Source organism: Marmota monax, unplaced genomic scaffold, assembly GCF_021218885.2.
Source record: "Marmota monax isolate L192 unplaced genomic scaffold, Marmota_monax_Labrador192_F-V1.1 WCK01_AAM20220418_F8-fsc00026, whole genome shotgun sequence".
Lineage (NCBI taxonomy): Eukaryota > Metazoa > Chordata > Mammalia > Rodentia > Sciuridae > Marmota > Marmota monax.
The window spans coordinates 674,551-693,430 of record NW_026693108.1 but is presented as its reverse complement, the minus strand read 5'-3'; the positions used below and the strand labels follow the sequence as shown (position 1 = coordinate 693,430).

The following is an 18,880-nucleotide window of genomic DNA, read 5'->3' as shown; positions in this document are numbered from 1 at the left end:
GTGGGGGAAGGACCCAGAGGTCGAGTTCACCGAGGGGACTCCAGGTAAGGCTGACATGGCTATCTTCTCCAGCCATCAAGAGTGCTCCAAAACGCTGAGAAGTGTCACACCTGCTCCTCTACTCCCTTTCCTGCTTGGAAATCAAAACCACACTTGGCGGATTTCACCTCCCTTCTCTCCTAAGAGGGGAGAACGCTGAGGACCGAAACAAGTTTCCCAGAGGCAACTGAGGGGCTTGCCACTCCACAACGAACTCCTTCTGGCCCACCCCTAACTGGGGACCCAGGTCCACCTGCAAGAGATGGGCCTCGCAGGTTCCCCGCGCACTACACAAAGTGGAACGGCGGCCAGTACCGGCCCGGCTGGCGGGAGAGGGCCCGTGCGCCTCGGGCCAGTGTCCACAACGCGCCGCCCTGGTCGCCCGGCGGCTTCCCCTTCCCGCTCTCACTTTCCACTGCCCGGCTCTTCCTCTTCACTTTCTCCAGCCCCAGGCCACTGTTTCAGGCCGCCGGCCGCTCACGTGGCCGCGGCATCACGTGCCGAGACAGGCGGTCACGTGCCGGGCGGGGTCACGTGTCTGCCGAGGGACGCCTGGAGGGCGAGGTGCCGCGGGGAAACCGTGGCCGGCGTCGACGCGCGCTCTCGCGATACCTGCCGGTCACGTGGCGGCCGGGCGCGGCGCCGCTCACGTGACAGGCGCCGCCGGCAGCGGGGTCTCGTCGGTGCCGGCGCCGCAGCGGCCGGGGCTCTCCAGAGGTGGACGCCGCGCTCCCGCCTGCCGGCCCACACTCCCGTCCGCCGCGTCCCGGCCGCCCCGCGCCATGGCGGCCCTCGGCGGCGCCCGGCGACTGCTGCTGCTGCTGCTTGGTGAGCGCGGGCGGGGGGCTGCGCTCGCGGCGGCCGTTGGGCGCGGCGCCATGGCGGCGGGGCCCGGTGGCGCGGAGGCCGCGGGCAAGCCTGCCGGCCCCGGCCGCCCGACTCGCGCTGCGCCCCCGCCGCCCGGGGCTTCGCGTTGCGTTCCGGCCTGCGCCGCCTGCGTGGAAGGCCGGTGCGCCGCGGGAGCGGCCCCGGGGGAGCCTCGCGGGGGAGCCCGCAGCCTGGCTCGAGGCCGGGACGCGGGAGGCCGCGGCCTGAGAAGGGCGCGCGAGGCTCAGGGTGTGCCGGCCCGCCGCGGGGGGCCGGCTGGAGCGCGCGGACCTGTGTGACGGGGCTGGCGCCTGACGCCGCAGCCCGGCCTCTGCGCGCGGGGCGGGCGCTCGGCTCCCCAGCCACCCACCGCCTCCCCAGCCTGTGCGCTGCCCCGGCTGGCCTGGAACTAGCAGTTATCCTGCCTCAGCTTCTCAGTCGCTGGGATCGCATACAAAAAGGTGTTTTAATGTTTATTTTAATGCACGACTTTACCATAAGACAACTTGAAAAAAAGGATCCTGGTTTCTAAATTTTCCTACATTAATAACTAGAACTGGGTAAAGCTGCCACTGTTGTGTATCCTTAGAAAGAACGGAGAAGCAAGAACTGAAGTTTTACTTCCTAAACGGTGTAATTGTGTAATGTCGACCTAAACATAGATGACGACTGAATGCTTTCCTGTTTCCGAATGACGTCGGCCAGTGTTACCCTCGGTAGTGGAGTTTTGTCGGCTTTTCCGGTGGAATTAGGATAGATGCACCCCAAACAGTATTCTCTCTCTCATTACTTAAACTACATATCCTGTGACCTGGCACCAGGCTACCTCTTCTGTGACTGTTTGACAAGTCTTTAGCCTTTCCCATATGTAAAGCCCAACCCAGACTTGACAGTGTGTGGCACTTACATGTGTCTGATTTTTATTATTGGTGCATATTATGCAGAATAGTGAGTTTCATTATAGCATGATCGTACAGGCATATAACATAGTTTGACAATTTTTGTTTTCCAGCACCTCCCCTTACGCCCCAACTTTCTTTACCCTGTTGGTCTCCTGCTTTTATGACCACCCCCCACCTTCAACAGGATTGTTGTCTTTCTGCTGTGTCTGGCTTATTTTGTTTAGGACTGTTGAATTTTACAATAGTGGTCCTTAACCAATTTTAGTCACAAATTGGCTTTTTAGGAATACTCTGTCCTGCCACTTAAGGTTGTGACCTGTGCCTGGGATGGAGCTTGGGTCTTTTTTTTTTTTTTTTTTTTTTTTAATCTTTGCAGGTAATTGTTGCTGGTTAAGAAAAAAAAAATACTGGGTGGGCATAGTGGCACATGACTGTGATCCCAGCAGCACAGGATGCTGAGGCAGGAGGCTCCCAAGTTCCAGGCCAGCCTCAGCAAATTAGTGGAGACCTGGTCTCTAAATAAAACAAATATCTCTGAGGGTTTGACTCAGTGATTAAGCACCCCTGGGTTGAGTCCCTTGTACCAAAAAAAGAAAAATTCTCAATTGAAAAAAGCCAGGACAAAATAGAATTGGATTTTTATGCAGATTAGTTTTTTTTTTAATTTTTTTTTTGTTGTATATGTACAGAAACCTTTATTTTGTTTTTATATTTTTATGTGGTGCTGAGGATCAAACCCAGTGCCTCACACTTGTTAGGCAAGTGCTCTACCACTGAGCCACAATCCCAGACCCTGCAAATCAGTTTTTTTTTTTTTTAAGAGAGAATTTTTTAATGTTTATTTTTTATTATTTCGGTGGACACAACATCTTTATTTTATTTTTATGTGGTGCTGAGGATCGAACCCAGCGCCTCGCACATGCTAGGCGAGCGCGTTACTGCTTGAGCCACATCCCCAGCCCCTGCAAATCAGTTTTAAAAAGAAATTTATTGGCTTCAGATAGCAGTCTCTCATTTCAAAAGAAACATTTAATAATTTAAAACATACCCCCTCACCAGGCACTGGAGAGGCAGTGTGCTCAACAGTGGTATATGCCCTGCAACCAGCTTATTAGCCCTGTGCCACAACAGAAGACTCCTGCCCTTCATTTGATGTGTGATATTGAGCGAATCAGTCAGCTTATCTGTGTCTTAGTATCCACCTCTGTAAAATGGAGTGTCTACCTGTTAGGGTTGTCATGGTAAGCAGATTAATTGCAAAGTACTTGAGTAGTGCTTATCACAAAGTAAGTGCTTGTTAAGCCAGCATGTGATGACACATGCCTGTAGTCCCACCTCTCCGAGGCTGAGGCAGTAGTAAAGCTTGAATCCAAGCATTTGCGGTTGGCCTGGGAATAGTGCTTATGAAACAATGTATCTTTTTGATGCTTTGTCAGAGCCTGAGAATTAAAGAATTAAGTAACAGTGGCTAGCATTGAAATGAATGACTGCCTTGCACCAGTGCTCCACTGCATTGGCTACTGGAGATGCCCTCATAGCCTGGGGGATCAGCACCCTTATTTCCTTGTCAAAAGTACATGAACCGAGAGTGGGGTGGCTACTCTATGCCAGGGTCACAGAGCTAGTGTGTGGTGGAGGGGCCCCTGGGGGCTGAGGCCTCTGAAGTGCTGCTGTCCGTCTCATGTGCTTCCTGCATCTGCAGTGTCAAAAAAGGACTTTGTACAAATGTGAGTATTTTGAAAACAAGCCAAAGTTGCTCCTTGGGACCCTGGAGAAATAAATTCATTGGTTCTGGGTGAACAGAGCCAGCAGTCCTTGGCAGGCACTGGGCCCCCTAGCAGCTGCTCCCGCCAGGCCCTGACACTTGTCAGGTTACCTCAGGCACCTTAACTGAGGTTAGAAGCTGCCCTAAGCCAGCTGTCACAGTTAAGAAATTTTTTAAAGACTATCTTTATATACATTTTTCTTAAAATTCTGTTCTAGTGCTCTTATTTAAATTTTTCTCTCGACCAGAATTGACCTTTAGGGCAGATAAATTTCTTATTTTATTTTATTTTTTAGAGAGAGAGAAATAGAGAATTTTAATATTTATTTTTTAGTTCTCGGCGGACACAACATCTTTGTTTGTATGTGGTGCTGAGGATCGAACCCGGGCCGCACGCATGCCAGGCGAGCGCACTACCGCTTGAGCCACATCCCCAGCCCAAATTTCTTATTTTAATAGTTCAAAATTTGTGGGCCTTTCCAGAATAAACATGGATGTTGAGTGCTGCTAAAGCTTATTTTAAATTTGTGATACCTCTTTTTTTTTTTTCCTTTTAAAGCTTAGACTCACTGTACTTACTAAATGAAAAAAAGGTGACTGACAGGTGACTTAGGGTGAAGTGTTTCCTAATGAAGTGCTTTGGGTCAATAAAAAGATCTTTTTTTTTTTTTCTTCAGTATTGGGGATTAAAGCCAGGGCTTCATGCATGATAGGCAAGTGCTCTACCACTGAGCTGCATCTCCAGCCCCAGAAGGATTTTTTTTTTTTTAAATGATTTAGGAAACTTGGGTAAGAGCACCACTTGGTAAGAGCTGGCCTGTGTATGATCCCATGTGGGCATCCTGCTCTGTCAGACAAGTGACCTCTGGTCCTCCCACTGAGGACATCTCAGGCCATGGATGTGCTAGAGTCTGTTCCATTCTTTCTTTGGCCTCAGTGCCCATGCCTTCGCCGACTGGCTTGCTGCCTCTGCTCTGGCTTTTCTGCCTTGCTGCTGTCCCTCACAGAAAGGGGTAGAAATGTTCTGTTTTTTAAAAGCTTTACTATGTGGGAAATACAGTGATGAGTCTTCTAGGTTTTTAAAGTGTCGCATTGGCTAATTGCGAATGCTTTTAGGGTGACACTGCCTGAGCACCGCAGGCTATGTGTGGGTCAGAAAGCAGAGCAGAGCATCCAGTAGCTACACAGGCTTCCTTCTGTGGAAGGAATCTGCTTCAGCCCCACACAGCAGCACTTCTTCAGGAGTGTAGGTGTGGTCTTCCCTTCTCTAAGGGAAGGTATGTGGTATTTCTGGGTACTTTCTTGGTTCTGAACTTGAATACCAGTTTCTCGAAAGATTTTATTTTTTTCAAAGTCCCAGGGATGAAATGAATTAGGTTCACTGGAGTTAATTTACTTTCCAAAAAAAAAAAAAAAACAACACAGAATTTTAAATGAAAAGTTGAAGCCTCTCTTTGAGGATGCTGTTCCCAAACCGTGCTTGAGTCATGTTTCCACTTTTTAGAGTGGAAGACCAAGTTCCAGGTGTGCAGATGAATTCTCATCAGATGGGCATACACACCCACTTGGAATGTCATATCAGACCCCAGGTGTATAAATGTCATTGGGAAGGGTGTGCACAAGCTTGTAACAGCAGGGACCAGTGACAGCGTGTCATTTCTGTATTTCACTACACAGTGATGGCTGATAAATATTTGGCTTTAGAACTAGCAAAAACAAGCCATGCACTATGGCACATGCCTGTAATCTCAGCGGCCCCAGGAGCCTGAGGCAGGAGGCTTGCAAGTTCAAAGCCAGCCTTAGCAACTTAGTGAGGTGCTAAGCAACTCATTGAGACCCTGTCTCTAAATAAAATGCAAAATAGGGCTGGGGATGTGGCTCAGTGGTCGAATGCCCCTGAGTTCAATCCCTGGTAACAAAACAAAACAGAACAAAAAGAACCAGCAAAAACACAAATTTGGGGCAATCTGTGTACAAACTGTAATAAAACTAGTGGTTTTTCAGAAGTACTACTTTTGTACCGGAGTGATCCGATTGCATTTGCTAGGCTAAAGAATCCAGAGAGGAGGTTTTCAGCAAGGCCCACTTTTAGGCCAGAAAGACCCATGTGGCTTTCACCTGCCCTTTAATTTTCAGTATGCTTACAATGTCTTCTCCCTGTTCTTGTTAAGTTCCAGTCCCTGTATGTGAGGACCTTCCTGACATTGGGTAATGAGTTCAGAATAACTTCTGTTCTTCTTTCTTTCTTTCTTTCTTAGTTGTAGATGGACACGATACCTTTATTTATTTATTTTTTAATGTGGTGCTGAGGATCAAACCCAGTGCCTCATGCATGCTAGGCAAGCGCTCTACCAATGAGCCGTAACCCTGGCCTCAGAATGACTTTTCTTGTCACACACTAGTCCCTGAGAAGCCACAACAGATGGGACTTGAAATACCAGTTCAGGCCTGCAGTGAAGGGAGCTGCATGCATCCCCAGTGTCCCCACAAAAGGTTGTATGAGGAGTGTGATATGCTCCCAAAGCCCCACCACATCTTCACAGGCTCCTGAGGAGCCAGGAAGCACGGATGCAGAGCACTGGCCTGGAAATGGACTGTAAACACCCATTGAGTGTTCTGAAATAAAGCACTAGAGTGTGTCCAGGAGGGACAGAATACCAGGTGATGCTGCTGTGTCACACAGAGCCCAGTGTAGTTCTTCAGTGGTCTAGGAGTATAGTGGAATATCTTAATAAAATGCACTCCCACTCTAGGTACAGAAAACCAAAATGCCCCCTGGTACTTTGAGAAAGATGCCTGATTATGTCTGTCTTTCCTGGAATCAGCAGGTGTTGTCCATGGTGCCTCAGCAATGTTTGTGGTGAAAGACGGCAATGGGACAGCTTGTATAATGGCCAACTTCTCCGCTGCCTTCAGGATGAGCTATGAGACTGTGCATGGTTCTCAGGTAGGAGATGCTGGTGCTCGTGCTTCATCTATGTGTGTGAGAGAGCGGAAGTTTAAAACTGAATCTGAGAAGCGACCCCTCGTTAACGTGCGCCTTCTCCAGTGACCTGTGCTGTCACCTGTGTTTAGTACATGTGTCTTTGTGGTCTTCGCGATGACCCTTTACAGTCACAGCATGGCACTTCAGGGCACTGGTCAGCACCGCTTGCTAAGCCGCCTCCCTATTGGCAGGCTTGCTCTTCCTAGTGCCCATTGAACAGCGTTGTAGGTGTGTGATGTTGCATTTACTTTGGATATATTGTTATACTTGAAAACATCTGTGTAACTTGGCTTATAGCACCTCATTACTTTGATTAAAATGTTCATCGTGTATTAAAACAACTTTTGTGTTTCTATGGGATGAGTGAGGCCTTTGTGTTTCCTAGATTGCTGACAGATAGGTAGCATGTATTTATTGTGTTTCTTCCTCAACTAGTCATTAGTGGGTATTTCACATACTCGTTCTGCATAATATCTACTCAGTAATTGCATCCCTGAGGTACATTTTATGTTCAGTTCTTGGCTGAAGCTCCATTTTTCCTTGCATACTGCCATCTGACTGTCACTGAGCTGTCAACTAGCAAAGGGCAGTAGTGGTGCTGGAGTACCAGGAAGAAGGGTGCGGTCCTCCAGCACTCTCTGTGCTCTGTGCAGCCACTTGGCCTGTGTTTATTAACTATGTCTTTGTCTCCATGTGTCTGTCCAAACTGAAGAAAACTGGAAACAAGGATTTGTTTTGTAACAACGTCTCAAGTTATAAATATTTGTCCAAGCACTTTTTAATTTCAGCTTTACTTTTTTAGATATGGTCTTGGTAGTTGGATGTTGTAGAAATCAGTCCGTTACGCTGTAATTCTGTCAGTTTCTAGAACCATGTTTGCATAACCTAGTTCATTTTAATGCACATTAGGTGATTTTCCAGTTTTGCTTATAACGGTAAATTCAAACAATTCTCAAGTAAATACTTTGGTTTAAGAGATATTCTTTAAACTATAAACGTTCTATAGTAAAAATAGTAGTGGCAGAATTTCAGTTATAATGAATATGTAGCTGGTCCTGACACCCAGTAAGAATTAAGTTTCAGGGCACTTCAAAGTAACTTTAGTTTTTATTCTGTTATAAGTAGATTAAAGTCGTTTTTTAAAAATATTTATTTTATTTATTTATTTTAGGTGTAGATGGACACAACACAATGCCTTTTATTTTTATGTGGTGCTGAGGATCGAACCCAGGTCCTGCCCATGCTAGGCGAGCGCCCTACTGCTGAGCTACAATCCCAGCCCCAATTAAAGTTTTGTTTTAATAGGAGTGAAGTTTTAAACTATGAATAATGAAGTCACCTTTCTCTTAGATTTGATTTACTTTTCTATTAACTGATGTAATCGATCTTTTTTAAAAATGAGTTTTCTTGTTTACATTAAAAAAAGTGAAGCCAGGTGCAGTGGCACATGTCTGTAATCTCTGCAGCTCAGGAGGCTGAGGCAGGAGGTTCACCAGTTCAAAGCCAGCCTCAGCAGAAGTGAGATGCTAAACAACTCAATGAGACCCTGTCTCTAAATAAAATTCAAAATAAAGCTGGGGGTGTGGCTCAGAGGTTGAGTGCCCCTGAGTTCGATCCCTTGTACCTCCCAAAATAAAAAAGAATACTTTATAGAACTATGAGGTAACTAGAGCCTACAACAATAACTAGAAGACGAGTTTGAAGGACTCCAGCTCATAGAAAAGATAGTGTATCTGAGTTGGAACTGAGGTGTAAGCCTGTCAGACTTAACAGATCTCTGTCTTTAGTATTTGAATCGCTTTAATAACACGCATTCTCATCGGGCTCTGTTGCAATTGTGTTTATTCTAGAACGTGAGCTTTGAACTGCCACCCTCTGCAGAAGTACTGAACAGCAGCTCTTGTGGTGGAAAAAACGCTTCCGACTCTAGCCTCGTGATTGCTTTCGGAAGAGGACATTCGCTGACCCTCACTTTCACAAGAAACACAACACGTTATCGGGTCCAGCTCATGAGTTTTATTTACAACATGTCAGACACATGGACTTTCCCCAACGCAAGTTCCAAGGGTAGGGATCAGGGTTGACTGCTTGAAGAGAGAGAGATTTGGGTGGGAAGATGCTCAGAAATCACTTTAGCAGAGTACTGCAAGTAGTTCAAAATTGTAGGGTTTTTTTTTTAATTTTGATCATTATTTTTTGTTTATTTTTGATCTTGTTTTTGATGCAGAAGTCAAGAATGTTTCATCTGTAACTGACATCAAGGCCGACATAGACAAGAAGTACAGGTGTGTCAGCACCACCCAGGTCCACATGAGCAATGTGACCATCACCCTCAGCGATGCCACCATCCAGGCCTACCTGTCAAGCAGCAGCTTCAGCAAGGGAGGTAGGACGCTGACCTCGTCCTCTGGTGTTGGTCATGCGGCTGCAGTAGCTCACTTCTCGGTATCAGGTGCCTGGCATACCACATGGAGAGAATGTTTACGCAGCCAGGGATGCCTCTTTGCAGAGCTGTGCAGCAGAACTCTTCTCTTTGGAGAAGATGACCTCTGTCGATGAGGGTGGACACATCTTGATTCACAAGAGTAGAAGGTTGGAGTGAAATAAGCCAGGCACCAAAGGGCAAGTGTCATCTGATCTCAGATGTCAGTCTTGATCTCACAGGCAGGGAGAGTAGGCTGGTGACAGCCCCGGGCTCAGGTGGGGATGTTGGCCTGCAGATAGAGTGCTCCAGTTAGATCACTAGAACCCAGAGATCATTGTGCCACATGGTGATGGTGGTGACCAGTGATGCACTGTGTTCTTGAGTATTGCTGAGAGAGTGGTTTTTAAGTGTTTTTGCCACAAAGAAGAGCAATCCTGGCATAGTAGTGCACACCTGCAATCCAAACAACTTGGGAGGCTGAGGCAGGGAGACTGCAAGTTCAGGCTAGGCCAGTTAGAGACTGTCTCCAAAAGTGGAAAGGACTAGAGATGTAGTCAGTGGTAAAGCACTCCTGGGTTCAATCCCCAGTACTGCAGAAAGCAAGAGGAGGAAGGGAGGAGGGCAGCAGAAGAGCAAAGCCATTGGAACCTTCCCTCATGACCCCACTAGTGGGATCAGAGGCACAGAGCACTCTCAGTTCCACTCAGGAGGCCATGGATCAGCACTGCCTTTCTGAGTCTGTGTCTGACCCACACCTGTGGACTCAGCCAGTGGGTGTCAGGTCCAGACAGGTGGGTCCAAGCCACCTCTTCCCGTCTTTGAAGCATGTTGGGATTAAAATATAAATTTATGCAAACCACTTATCAGTGTCTGGCAAAGAGTAGCACATACATTTTACTATCTCCTTTCCTTTTTTATGTTTTTTTTTTTTTTTTCTTAAATCATTTTATTGTTACTTGAGAAAATCCTCCCCAACCACCAGCTCAGAAACCTCTGTCACATTTCAGAAGTAGAGGATGTGTGATTGGCCTAAGAAGGGCTCACCTGGCCACTGCAGGTGGATGAAGAGAACATGGCCTTCCCTTGACCTCAGACCTGCCCTGATTGACCTTGGTTTGGCCTCTTCCCCAGTAGTCTGCTCCAAGGTGACTTGGGGAAGTGGCTAACAGGATGCTTTTTCTTGGGTGCTAGTTAGGGTCCATTGCGGTCTCGGGGTATATGCTCACAGCAGGGTGCACCCAGGAACAGGCCCAGTCCTGCTGTCTAAGGTTTGAAAACAAAAAATAAACAACCAGGTTATAAGACTCAGTGTCTGGCCAGGTACCACGGCACACGCCAGTAATTCCGGTGACTGGGAGGCTGAGGAAGAAGATTGGAGGTAGCCTGAACTACTTAGCAAGATCCTATCTCAGAATTTATTTAAAAGGAGTGGGGGTGCTTAGGATGTAGCTTGGGGGACATAGAAAAAGCATCTCCCATTTATTGGGCACACCACTGTTACCTGTTCAGTGTTTTCTGCAGCTGCTTTTGCATTAGGAATGGCAGAGTCCAGTTCTCAGGATAGAACTAGAGCCTGCAAATCTAGAATATTTACTGCCTATCACTTTGTAGAAAGGACTTGCTGACCTTTGATCAGTGACAAGAGCATTAGTGGTAGAGCCAGGCCTGAGAAGCCCTGCCCCCCAAAGCCAGGTGTAATTGGGAGGAACAGGACTGTCACAGGGAAGTTCTGAAGGAAGCCAACTTGAGTCAGGTCTTTGGACAAACCTTGCCATGTTGAATGGTTAACAGAAGCCCCTGGAATTTGTGGAATGGCTCCTGGCCCACTGGTGCATGCACAGGCTCACCCACGATGACACAGTGAGCACACCGAGCCTGTCTGTGTCTGCTTGGTGGGGTGGGGAGGGCACTGCTGGCATGTGGGCACCAGTGAAGATGGCCTGTCTGGCAGTCTCTAGGAGTGCCATACTCAGTTCATGCCCAGGCAGCTTGCAGTGACCTCATTAGGCAGGGTGACAGTGTTCAGAGCAGAGAGTGTTCAGTCACGAGTCCCTGGTTATGTGGGCCATCAGAGGTCTCAGATCTGAAGAGCAGGAAGAACCTGGAAACCAGAGTCTGGCCTGATGACCTTGTCCAGTGTCTGCCACTGGCTTGGCCTGGATGTGGTGGTCACAGAACGTGGCTTGCCACCTAGCTCTACGTCCTGGGCACATGTCACCTGGTGCCCTGCTTTCTTCCCCACGCAGAGAGGGCTTGAAGGGAAAAGCCGTGCGGTGGTGGTCAGCAAGGACAAGCCCTGAGACCTTGGCTGCTCTCTCTGGACTGAAAGTGAATACAAGCAGAGATAGAAGACTTGCTGTGTTTTTTTTGAGGTTAATTATTTTTAGAGAGATTTTATTTTTGTAATAGTTTTAGGTTCCTAGTAGAGTTGAGTGGTTGCTGTATACCCAGTGTGCTTCACCAGCACCCCTCACTGTTCACATTCACACCATAGTTAGGTGGAGAGCACATGCTTGTGAAAAGAGTCTGAGAAGAAGGTTCCTGATGCCTGAGGCCGCCACGTGTACCTCTCTGGGGGCAGCCAGTGGGGTGGACTGGCCATGTGCTCATGTTGGATGTTGTCTACCCCAGAGGATGGGCTTTGAAACTGATGAGTCATGGGGACCTTGTTGTGGGTGGCTGTCCCTGACTCGCCATCAATTTGTCCACCAGAGGATGGTCACTCAGCGCGTCCTCCCTTTAGAGAAGGGGCTAAGAACATCCATACCTGCCCTTTCATCATGATTTCTTGAGTTTGTTAAATCTGCAGGTACACATTGCGAATAAAGGAAATCTTGCTTCTTTTTCAAAGATCTTAGAGCCCTTTTTTAGTGCGTTCTAGTGGGTAATAGGGAAGTTAAAATTATCCTAAAACTTCCCGAATGTTCCACAAAAGCTGGGGTGTCCTGACAATCCAGGTCTGTCCCTCTTTTTGCCGGCAACAAGGGTGAAGGGTGGAGGAGGTTCTCTTCAGTAGGAGGAAGGAGCCCCTGGGCTTTTGGAAGCCATCTCAGTGTTGAGTCACAGCCTAGGGTAAGTCCTCGTCAGTCCAGGCCCTTCTTGCTAAAAAAAAAAAAAAAAAATAGTAAGCACAAACCGAACTGGGCCAGAGTGGGGCTCAGGGTAGCATACTTGCCTAGCGTGTGAGAAGCCCTGGGTGCAGTCCTCCCACCACTCACTGCCTTGGGTAGGGCCTCAGCAGTGGGCAGCAAGGACTTGCTGAAGGCCAGCACTACGGGACACAAGCAATAGAGGACGAGTTGACATTTGAAACACTGATCACACGACTGCCTTGTTGGCAGACTGCTTAAGAATCCTTGAGGTCTCTCAGAATTGGTCATTACATTTCCTTTTCATATTTTTGGTTCCTAGTCACTTTTATGACTTATTTTTTGGTGTCTCTTAACCAAGTCAAGAGCTGTTCCAGGGAAAGGTCCCAGATCAATCATATGGAGTCTGTTCTTGTGTCCCCAGCCTGCTCTGAATGGTTCCTAATACATGCTGAATGAATTCATTAAGTCACTGATTTCTTTGGTCAGAAAACAGCCCCTTGGTCTCTTACCCATGTAGCTTTTATTTGACAAGCTACTAGTGGAGGAGAGAGGCCTCTGTGGCCTATTCGTCAGCAGAGCAGCGGTGGCCTTAAACAGACAGCCTCATTCATCTTGCCTTTGAACTCAACATTGTGTCGAAGGAGACTTGGTGAGAGAAAGGAAAGCACAAGCCAGGACGCACGGGTCTCCTGTTGGCCTGTGATGAGGAAAGCAGCACCTTTGCTGAGTGCTCGAGAGCCAGGCAGACGATGCTCGCCTGGGCCTGGCTGTGTAGAGAAGCCTGGGCTGTGGTCAGTTCACCTGGCCCTGGAACGCTGCTGTCTGTGTATCGTCCGGCTTGGGAGGGGGGTGCTTGCTGTGAGTCGAAGGCTTCCATGGCTTTGAAGCCTTGTCATTATAAGGCTCACTGTGCCCGATTGGCCAGTGTTTTTGACTGATTTCTTAAGAACCAGGATCTCCCTCCAGACTCGCCTAAGCTGAAGGCATTGATGCTGACAGGTTCTTGTCACCTGAGGTTGCTTCTTGATGGCAGCAGGCAGGCCTGTTTGAGCACTGCTGCTCTCAGGAGGCTGTCTGGGGCCTGGATGGCACAGAAGCCTTTGGGAGGTAGTCTGGAAGGGTGCACCCATAGCTGCCCTGCGTCCTGAGTTCTGAGGGTCCAGGACATCTCCTGTGGTGTGTGTCTGTGCAGTTTGTGTGTGATGATGTCTTCTAGGTCATGAGCCTTCTGCAGGGAGGGCTTTGGTACTTAGTGTATGTTCAGGGAATGAAGGATGAGGCTGGTGGATGCGTGGGTTTTGCATACATCATCCAGAGAGAATGAAGAGAGCCCTTTACCACCAGACTTCTCGAGTCCTGAGTTAAGTGTGGTTCAGTGCCGCCTTGGCCTCAGCATCTGCATTGCCTTGTTGCCCAGGGTTAAGTGACTGCAGAGCTCCAGGCAGGTTCTCTGGGCCCGGGCTGGGTCATCTCTGTTGTTCTGCTCTGTCCAGAAGTGGGTCTCACATGGGGAAGACGCTGCTGGTGAGGGAGCATTCCAGAAGTGTACCAAGCACCACTTGGGAGGTACAGCAGGTGAAGATCTCCATCCACACCCATGAGGTGAAGCGGGGCGTGTTCTGGGGAAGGACCCCATCCTGTCCCCTGCTGCAGATATACATGGGGGTGGGATAGGAGCTGGCAACGGGACAAGAGCTGAAATGAGAGCTTGGTTCTTCGCTCCTGGTAATAAGTGGTTCACGAAGTTCCATAGCAAATTCCTGTGGGCTCACCCACGCTGGATATTTTAGGCCACATTCTCATGACTTAGGAAAAATGTGGAAAGGATCACATTGGATGGGAAATGTATGAACGTTGTTCTAAATTCCTTGGTTCTCCTCAGAAGTAAGGTGGTGAAGAAGTGCTGTTTGAGAGCATCGCCCATAGAGGGCCAGCCTGACTCCTGTGCAGTGATCAGCTCTCTTGCCTGGGTTCAGTCTGCCTTAGTGCTAGATGTAAATTTCTGTTAGATCACATTCTAAGGGACAGGACCATGATCAGACTCCTCAGTGTGTCCCCTCCCTGCAGGCCCTTCCGTCCCCGCTGTCCTGTGGGCATACCCCTGTCCCTCACCTGTCTCTCTCTCTGCCTTCCCCCTCTACCCTCTCTTTAAAGGAGGATGCTTGTCCCTACCCTTACAGCCCTGAGATAGCTGGCTGGCCTGTTCACCTCGAGTCCCTATTGGGGGTCCTCAGGGAAGCTGCCCTGTCCCAACTGGCAGACATGGTCAGCGCCTATGCTTATGCTGCTCCACTTGCTGAGCCTGGGAGGCCAGGACCTCTGCTATCCTCTCTGTCAGTGCTAGCACAGTGCCTGGTAGGAGACCGCTTAGAGCGAATGAACAACCAAAAGTCACATTTGTGGGGCACATGTCCAGAAAGAGGGCCTTGCACGTGTGTTCTCTGGTGACAGGCCACACGGTGGCATAGTGACCCACTGCCTTGGCTGAAGTGAAGCACCCGGTGCATAGAGGATACTCTAGCATACCCACCTGGTCTGCTCCCCTGAGCCCACTGTGTGACCTGCTTCTGTCGTATGCCTAAGAGAGCATGACCTCATGCTGTCCTCTGGGGGGCAGTCACCTCTGAGAAGAGACTAGGGGTCTACAGTGGGTTCTCAGTTCTGAGTTTGGCCTCAGGTGAGCTAGCAGTCATTACCAGAGAGCTGGGCTTTGAACTTGCACCCCCTCCAACATCCCTGCAGAGTCACGCTGCAAGCAGGACAAGCCTGAGCCTTCCCCAACTGCCCTGCCACCTGCTCCACCCAGCCCTTCGCCTAGCCCTGTGCCCGCTGAGAGCCCCTCCGTGTCCAGGTACAACGTGAGTGGTGACAACGGGACCTGCCTGCTGGCCAGCATGGGGCTGCAGCTGAACGTCACTTACGCCCGGAGGGACAACACGGTAGGGAGAGTGCATGGAGAGGGTGTTGCCCCAAGTTGGGTTCACTGCAGAGCACTGTGCCCGCCACACTGTCGGCCTACAGTGCTTGTTGGACCCCTCAGAGAGAAAGTGTCAGTCCTGGGGGGTGCACTGCATTTCCCCTGAACTGCTGACACTCATTTAGGTATCAGTTTTTATTATTCCCTGGGAGAAAGGGTGCTGGCTTGAGTTTTAAAGTGTGGCTGAGCCAGGTGTGGTACAAACACCTGTTGTCTGCATTACCTGGGAGACTGAGACAGGATGGCTTGAGCCCAGGAATTAAAAGGCCAGCCTGGGCATGCAGTGAGACCACGTTTCGAAAATCAGGTAAGAATTTTTTTAAGAAAAAAGTGTGCAGCTCTGAGGGAGTGGGGCTGGTGTAAGGCCACACCGCCCAGCATTCTGAGTGTGTTGGAAACAGTGGGAAACATTGTAGGACCTGGACATTTGCTCAGTGTTCCCTGGGGTTTGGCTGACGTGAGGTGTTAGCCTGGGCCCAGGGCCTGAGGTCGTGACCTGTTTGCTTTTCTTTCAGACGGTGACTAGTGTGCTGAACATCAACCCAAACGAGACCACAGCCAGCGGGAACTGCAGTTCCCTCCTAGTGACCCTGGAGCTGCAGAGCAAGAAGGGCATGGTCCTGGTCTTGTGGTTTGGGATGGTGAGGCTCTTTGCTCCTTCAGCATTAGGGCTGCTCACTGGGGTCTTCCTCCTGCTGCCTTCCTCATGCCCTTGCAACAGTGTCAGGCAGGACCACTGTTCTGGCCCACTAGCAGGGTGCTGTGTGTAAGCCCGGCGTCTGTGGTTCAGAGTCCAGAGTCACAGCTCTGCTTCCAGTGCGCAGACTCTGCCACCCTGTGTGCATCCTCCTGAGTTCCCCTCCCACTTTCTCATTGAGGCACACCATTGTTCATTTATTCTGCGGACATTTCAGAAAGACCTGTGTAGGCCTGAAAGCCAGGGTGCCTGCAGGGCACAGGTTGCTGACTAGGGGCCAGGCCACTCTCTCCTGGGGCCAGGTGCTGCCACCTATCTCCTAACAGTGGTGATCCATGTCCTGTGCCCTGTGCTTGGAAGGAGCCATGGTGTGCAGTCAGCCAGTGAAGTGGGAAGAGTGTTGGAACCACTCACAACCACCTGATGCTGTGCAAATGGACTGATTTGATAGTTGGGGCTCTTTTTTAACTGTACCCATTCAAAACAATTTTACTTTTTTGTAAGATGGCTCCTGCAAACCCAATTTTATTAGAGAATCTGAATCTTTGAAATGGTCTGGAAGGAACTAAGCAAACTTTGTGTTCCTAGAGTCATGTTGCTCCTTCAGATGATAAGATAAGCAGCTTTGTCCTAAAGCTAGGAATGTGGGAAGTCCAGTGGACGACCAGGGACCTGTGGGTTGACAGACTGTGCACTCTCTTCCCTCTCAGAATGCAAGCTCTAGCCGGTTTTTCCTACAAGGGATCCAGTTGAATGCAACTTTTCCTGACGCCAAAGGTAAGACCCCACAATTCACCAGGCCCCAGCCACTGTGGCCCTGGGGACTCAGACTTTTGACTGCTTTGCAGAGCCCACCTTCAGAGCCACCAACACCTCACTGAGAGCCCTACAGGCCACCGTCGGGCACTCCTACAAGTGCAACACTGAGGAGCACATCCGTGTCACCCAGGCCTTCTCCCTCAACATCTTCAGAGTGTGGGTCCAGGCCTTCCAGGTGGAAGGCGACAGGTTTGGGTCTGGTAAGTGGTCCTGAGGGTGGCATTCGCCGTAGTGGTGGCAGTAGAAGCGCATCAGACCTCTCCCAGTCACACTGCCAGGAGTTGGGGACGGTGGCTTCCTTTTCCCTCTCAAAGAAAACTCTGTTCTTCCAATAGAGAGATTCTGGAGAAATCCCTTCCCCTTGCTTTAGAAGGACCCAAGCTGCCTGACAGGTGGGGCAGAGGACTCCCTTAACAGAGGCAGTCTCATTTAGAAATGGAGGCTGTCCTCCTGTGAACACTTGAGTGTGAGGGGTCTGGAGCTGGCTGCAGCACGGGTGGCCAGCATGACCTGCTGTTTGGCACCAACCTTTGATCTTGGGGGGGGGGTGGGAAGCACGGCTGTGGTTTCCCAGCCAAATGGAGAGTGCCCCACCCTGTAATGACTTATGTAGTGACAATTGTCTGGAGTTGAGACCTCTCACCTGGCCTCCTCTTGCCCCTCTGGCTGGGGAGGACCAGCAAGTGGAGGCAGGTCCTTTGGTGAGTGGTGTGTGGCTGTCTGTCTTGCAGTGGAAGAGTGTCTGCTGGATGGGAACAACATGCTGATCCCCATAGCTGTGGGGGGCGCCCTGGCCGGGCTCGTCCTCATCGTCCTCATTGCCTACCTCATCGGCAGGAAGAGGAGTCACGCTGGCTACCAGACAATTTAGCAGACTGGCAGGTGTGCCGCAGACAGCAGAGGCAGGGGGTCTGTTCTCGTGTCCCCAAGCTTAGATTCGTGTGGAGCGGGGCACACTTTCTGGCAAACCGTTTTCAAATCTGCTTTATCAAATGTGAAGTTCATCCTGCAACATTTACTATGCACAAAAAGAGTAACTATTGAAATGACGGTGTTAATTTTGCTAACTGGGTTAAATATTTTGCTAACTGGTTAAACGTTAATATTTACCAAAGTAGAACTCTAAAGAGGCAAGAGTGCTTTGCTAATGTGGCACGGCTCCACTTTGATTCGACTGTTAAGATTTGGTGTTGGTTTTTTCATTCTTTGCTCAGATTTAAGCCTTACAAAGGGAAGTCTCTGGTTTGAACACTTGGGCCTGGTGCAGGGTGGCTGATGGTGAGACTGGCATGCTTAGAAAATTAAACATAATAGAGCCAGGAAAGTGTTACCGTGGAGGTACCAAGGGTGAACACCTGGATGCTCAGGTTAAGCTTTTTCAGGAGGGCTGGCCCGCATGTGGTGAGGCAGTGTCCAGGCTGGGCGTGACCCTCATTGTTCCCATGTTTTGCCGCCCAAGAGCTGGCACTTTTCTAAGTGTAGAAAGGGTGTTATTTTTATTTACTTTTTGTAAAGTGATTTTCCGTCCTCTGTCGGCATTCAGGGTGATTCTGTTTCTGCACTGCGTACAATAATAGATTCACCACTGACGTCTGCACTGCGGCTTGGGTGGGTTGCACACTGAGGGTCAGCTCACACGCGACACGCTGCCTGTAACGATGCTAATAAAAAGTCTCTTTCTTCGCCTGTCTGCACCTCGTGTCTGCCGAGCGCCACGCATGCCTCAGTGGTGGCTGCTGAGGGAGCATGCTGCTAGAGGTCTGTGGACGGGAGGCGGTGGGTACTGGTGGTGGCAGCAGCCCTGGATCGGGGCCTGTGTCCTTGGTTCAGGAGAGCTGTTGGGATAGTTAGCCTCTTGGGCAGTAACCTGAGAACACTGGGTCTCAAATGACAGCAGTATCCATGCTCTCTTGGGCTCTGCAGGCAAAGCCACCTGTGTCAAAACCACATGTGCCCTGGGCCCTAGCTGAGGCACAGGCTCTGCTGTGCTCAGGCAACTGGGTGTGTGGCCCCTCTGTTCCGTGGGGTGCTGGTCTCACCAGTTTCCTGTTTGCTTACGAGAGGTATAAAAGGCCAAAGAATGTGAGAGCTGCTGCACCTGGAAAGGCAGGCCTGGGACTGGAGAGACACTCAGCTCTGAAGCCTGCCTTTCCCTGGTCTCCATGAGGTGCAGTGGGAGCCACCACTTGCTGAAACGAGGAGCTCAGGGCACAAAAGCTCGCCTTCTGTTTTCTGAAGCAGAACTCTGGCACTGAGGATCCTGGGACCTTGGGGGTTGGCTTTAAGGATGGCCTGCAAGTGGCCCAGAGCC

General features: G+C 49.8%; 1 protein-coding gene across 2 annotated transcripts; it reads left to right on the top strand.

Moving 5' to 3' along the window:
* Nucleotides 1–723: 723 nt before the first annotated feature.
* Nucleotides 724–18,255, top strand: Lamp1 (lysosomal associated membrane protein 1). 2 transcript variants are annotated; one of them, XM_046454854.2, is made up of 9 exons: nt 724–867; nt 6,402–6,520; nt 8,410–8,626; nt 8,787–8,945; nt 14,819–15,015; nt 15,569–15,694; nt 16,461–16,527; nt 16,599–16,769; nt 17,301–18,255. In XM_046454854.2, the coding sequence occupies exons 1-9, from the start codon at nt 822–824 to the stop codon at nt 17,438–17,440; spliced, it is 1,242 nt and encodes a 413-aa protein (XP_046310810.1). In that variant the 5' UTR covers nt 724–821; the 3' UTR covers nt 17,441–18,255. The 2 variants fall into 2 exon arrangements, with proteins under 2 accessions (XP_046310810.1, XP_046310808.1); XM_046454852.2 differs by having other exon boundaries at nt 6,399–6,520.
* The last annotated feature ends 625 nt before the right edge of the window (nt 18,256–18,880 follow it).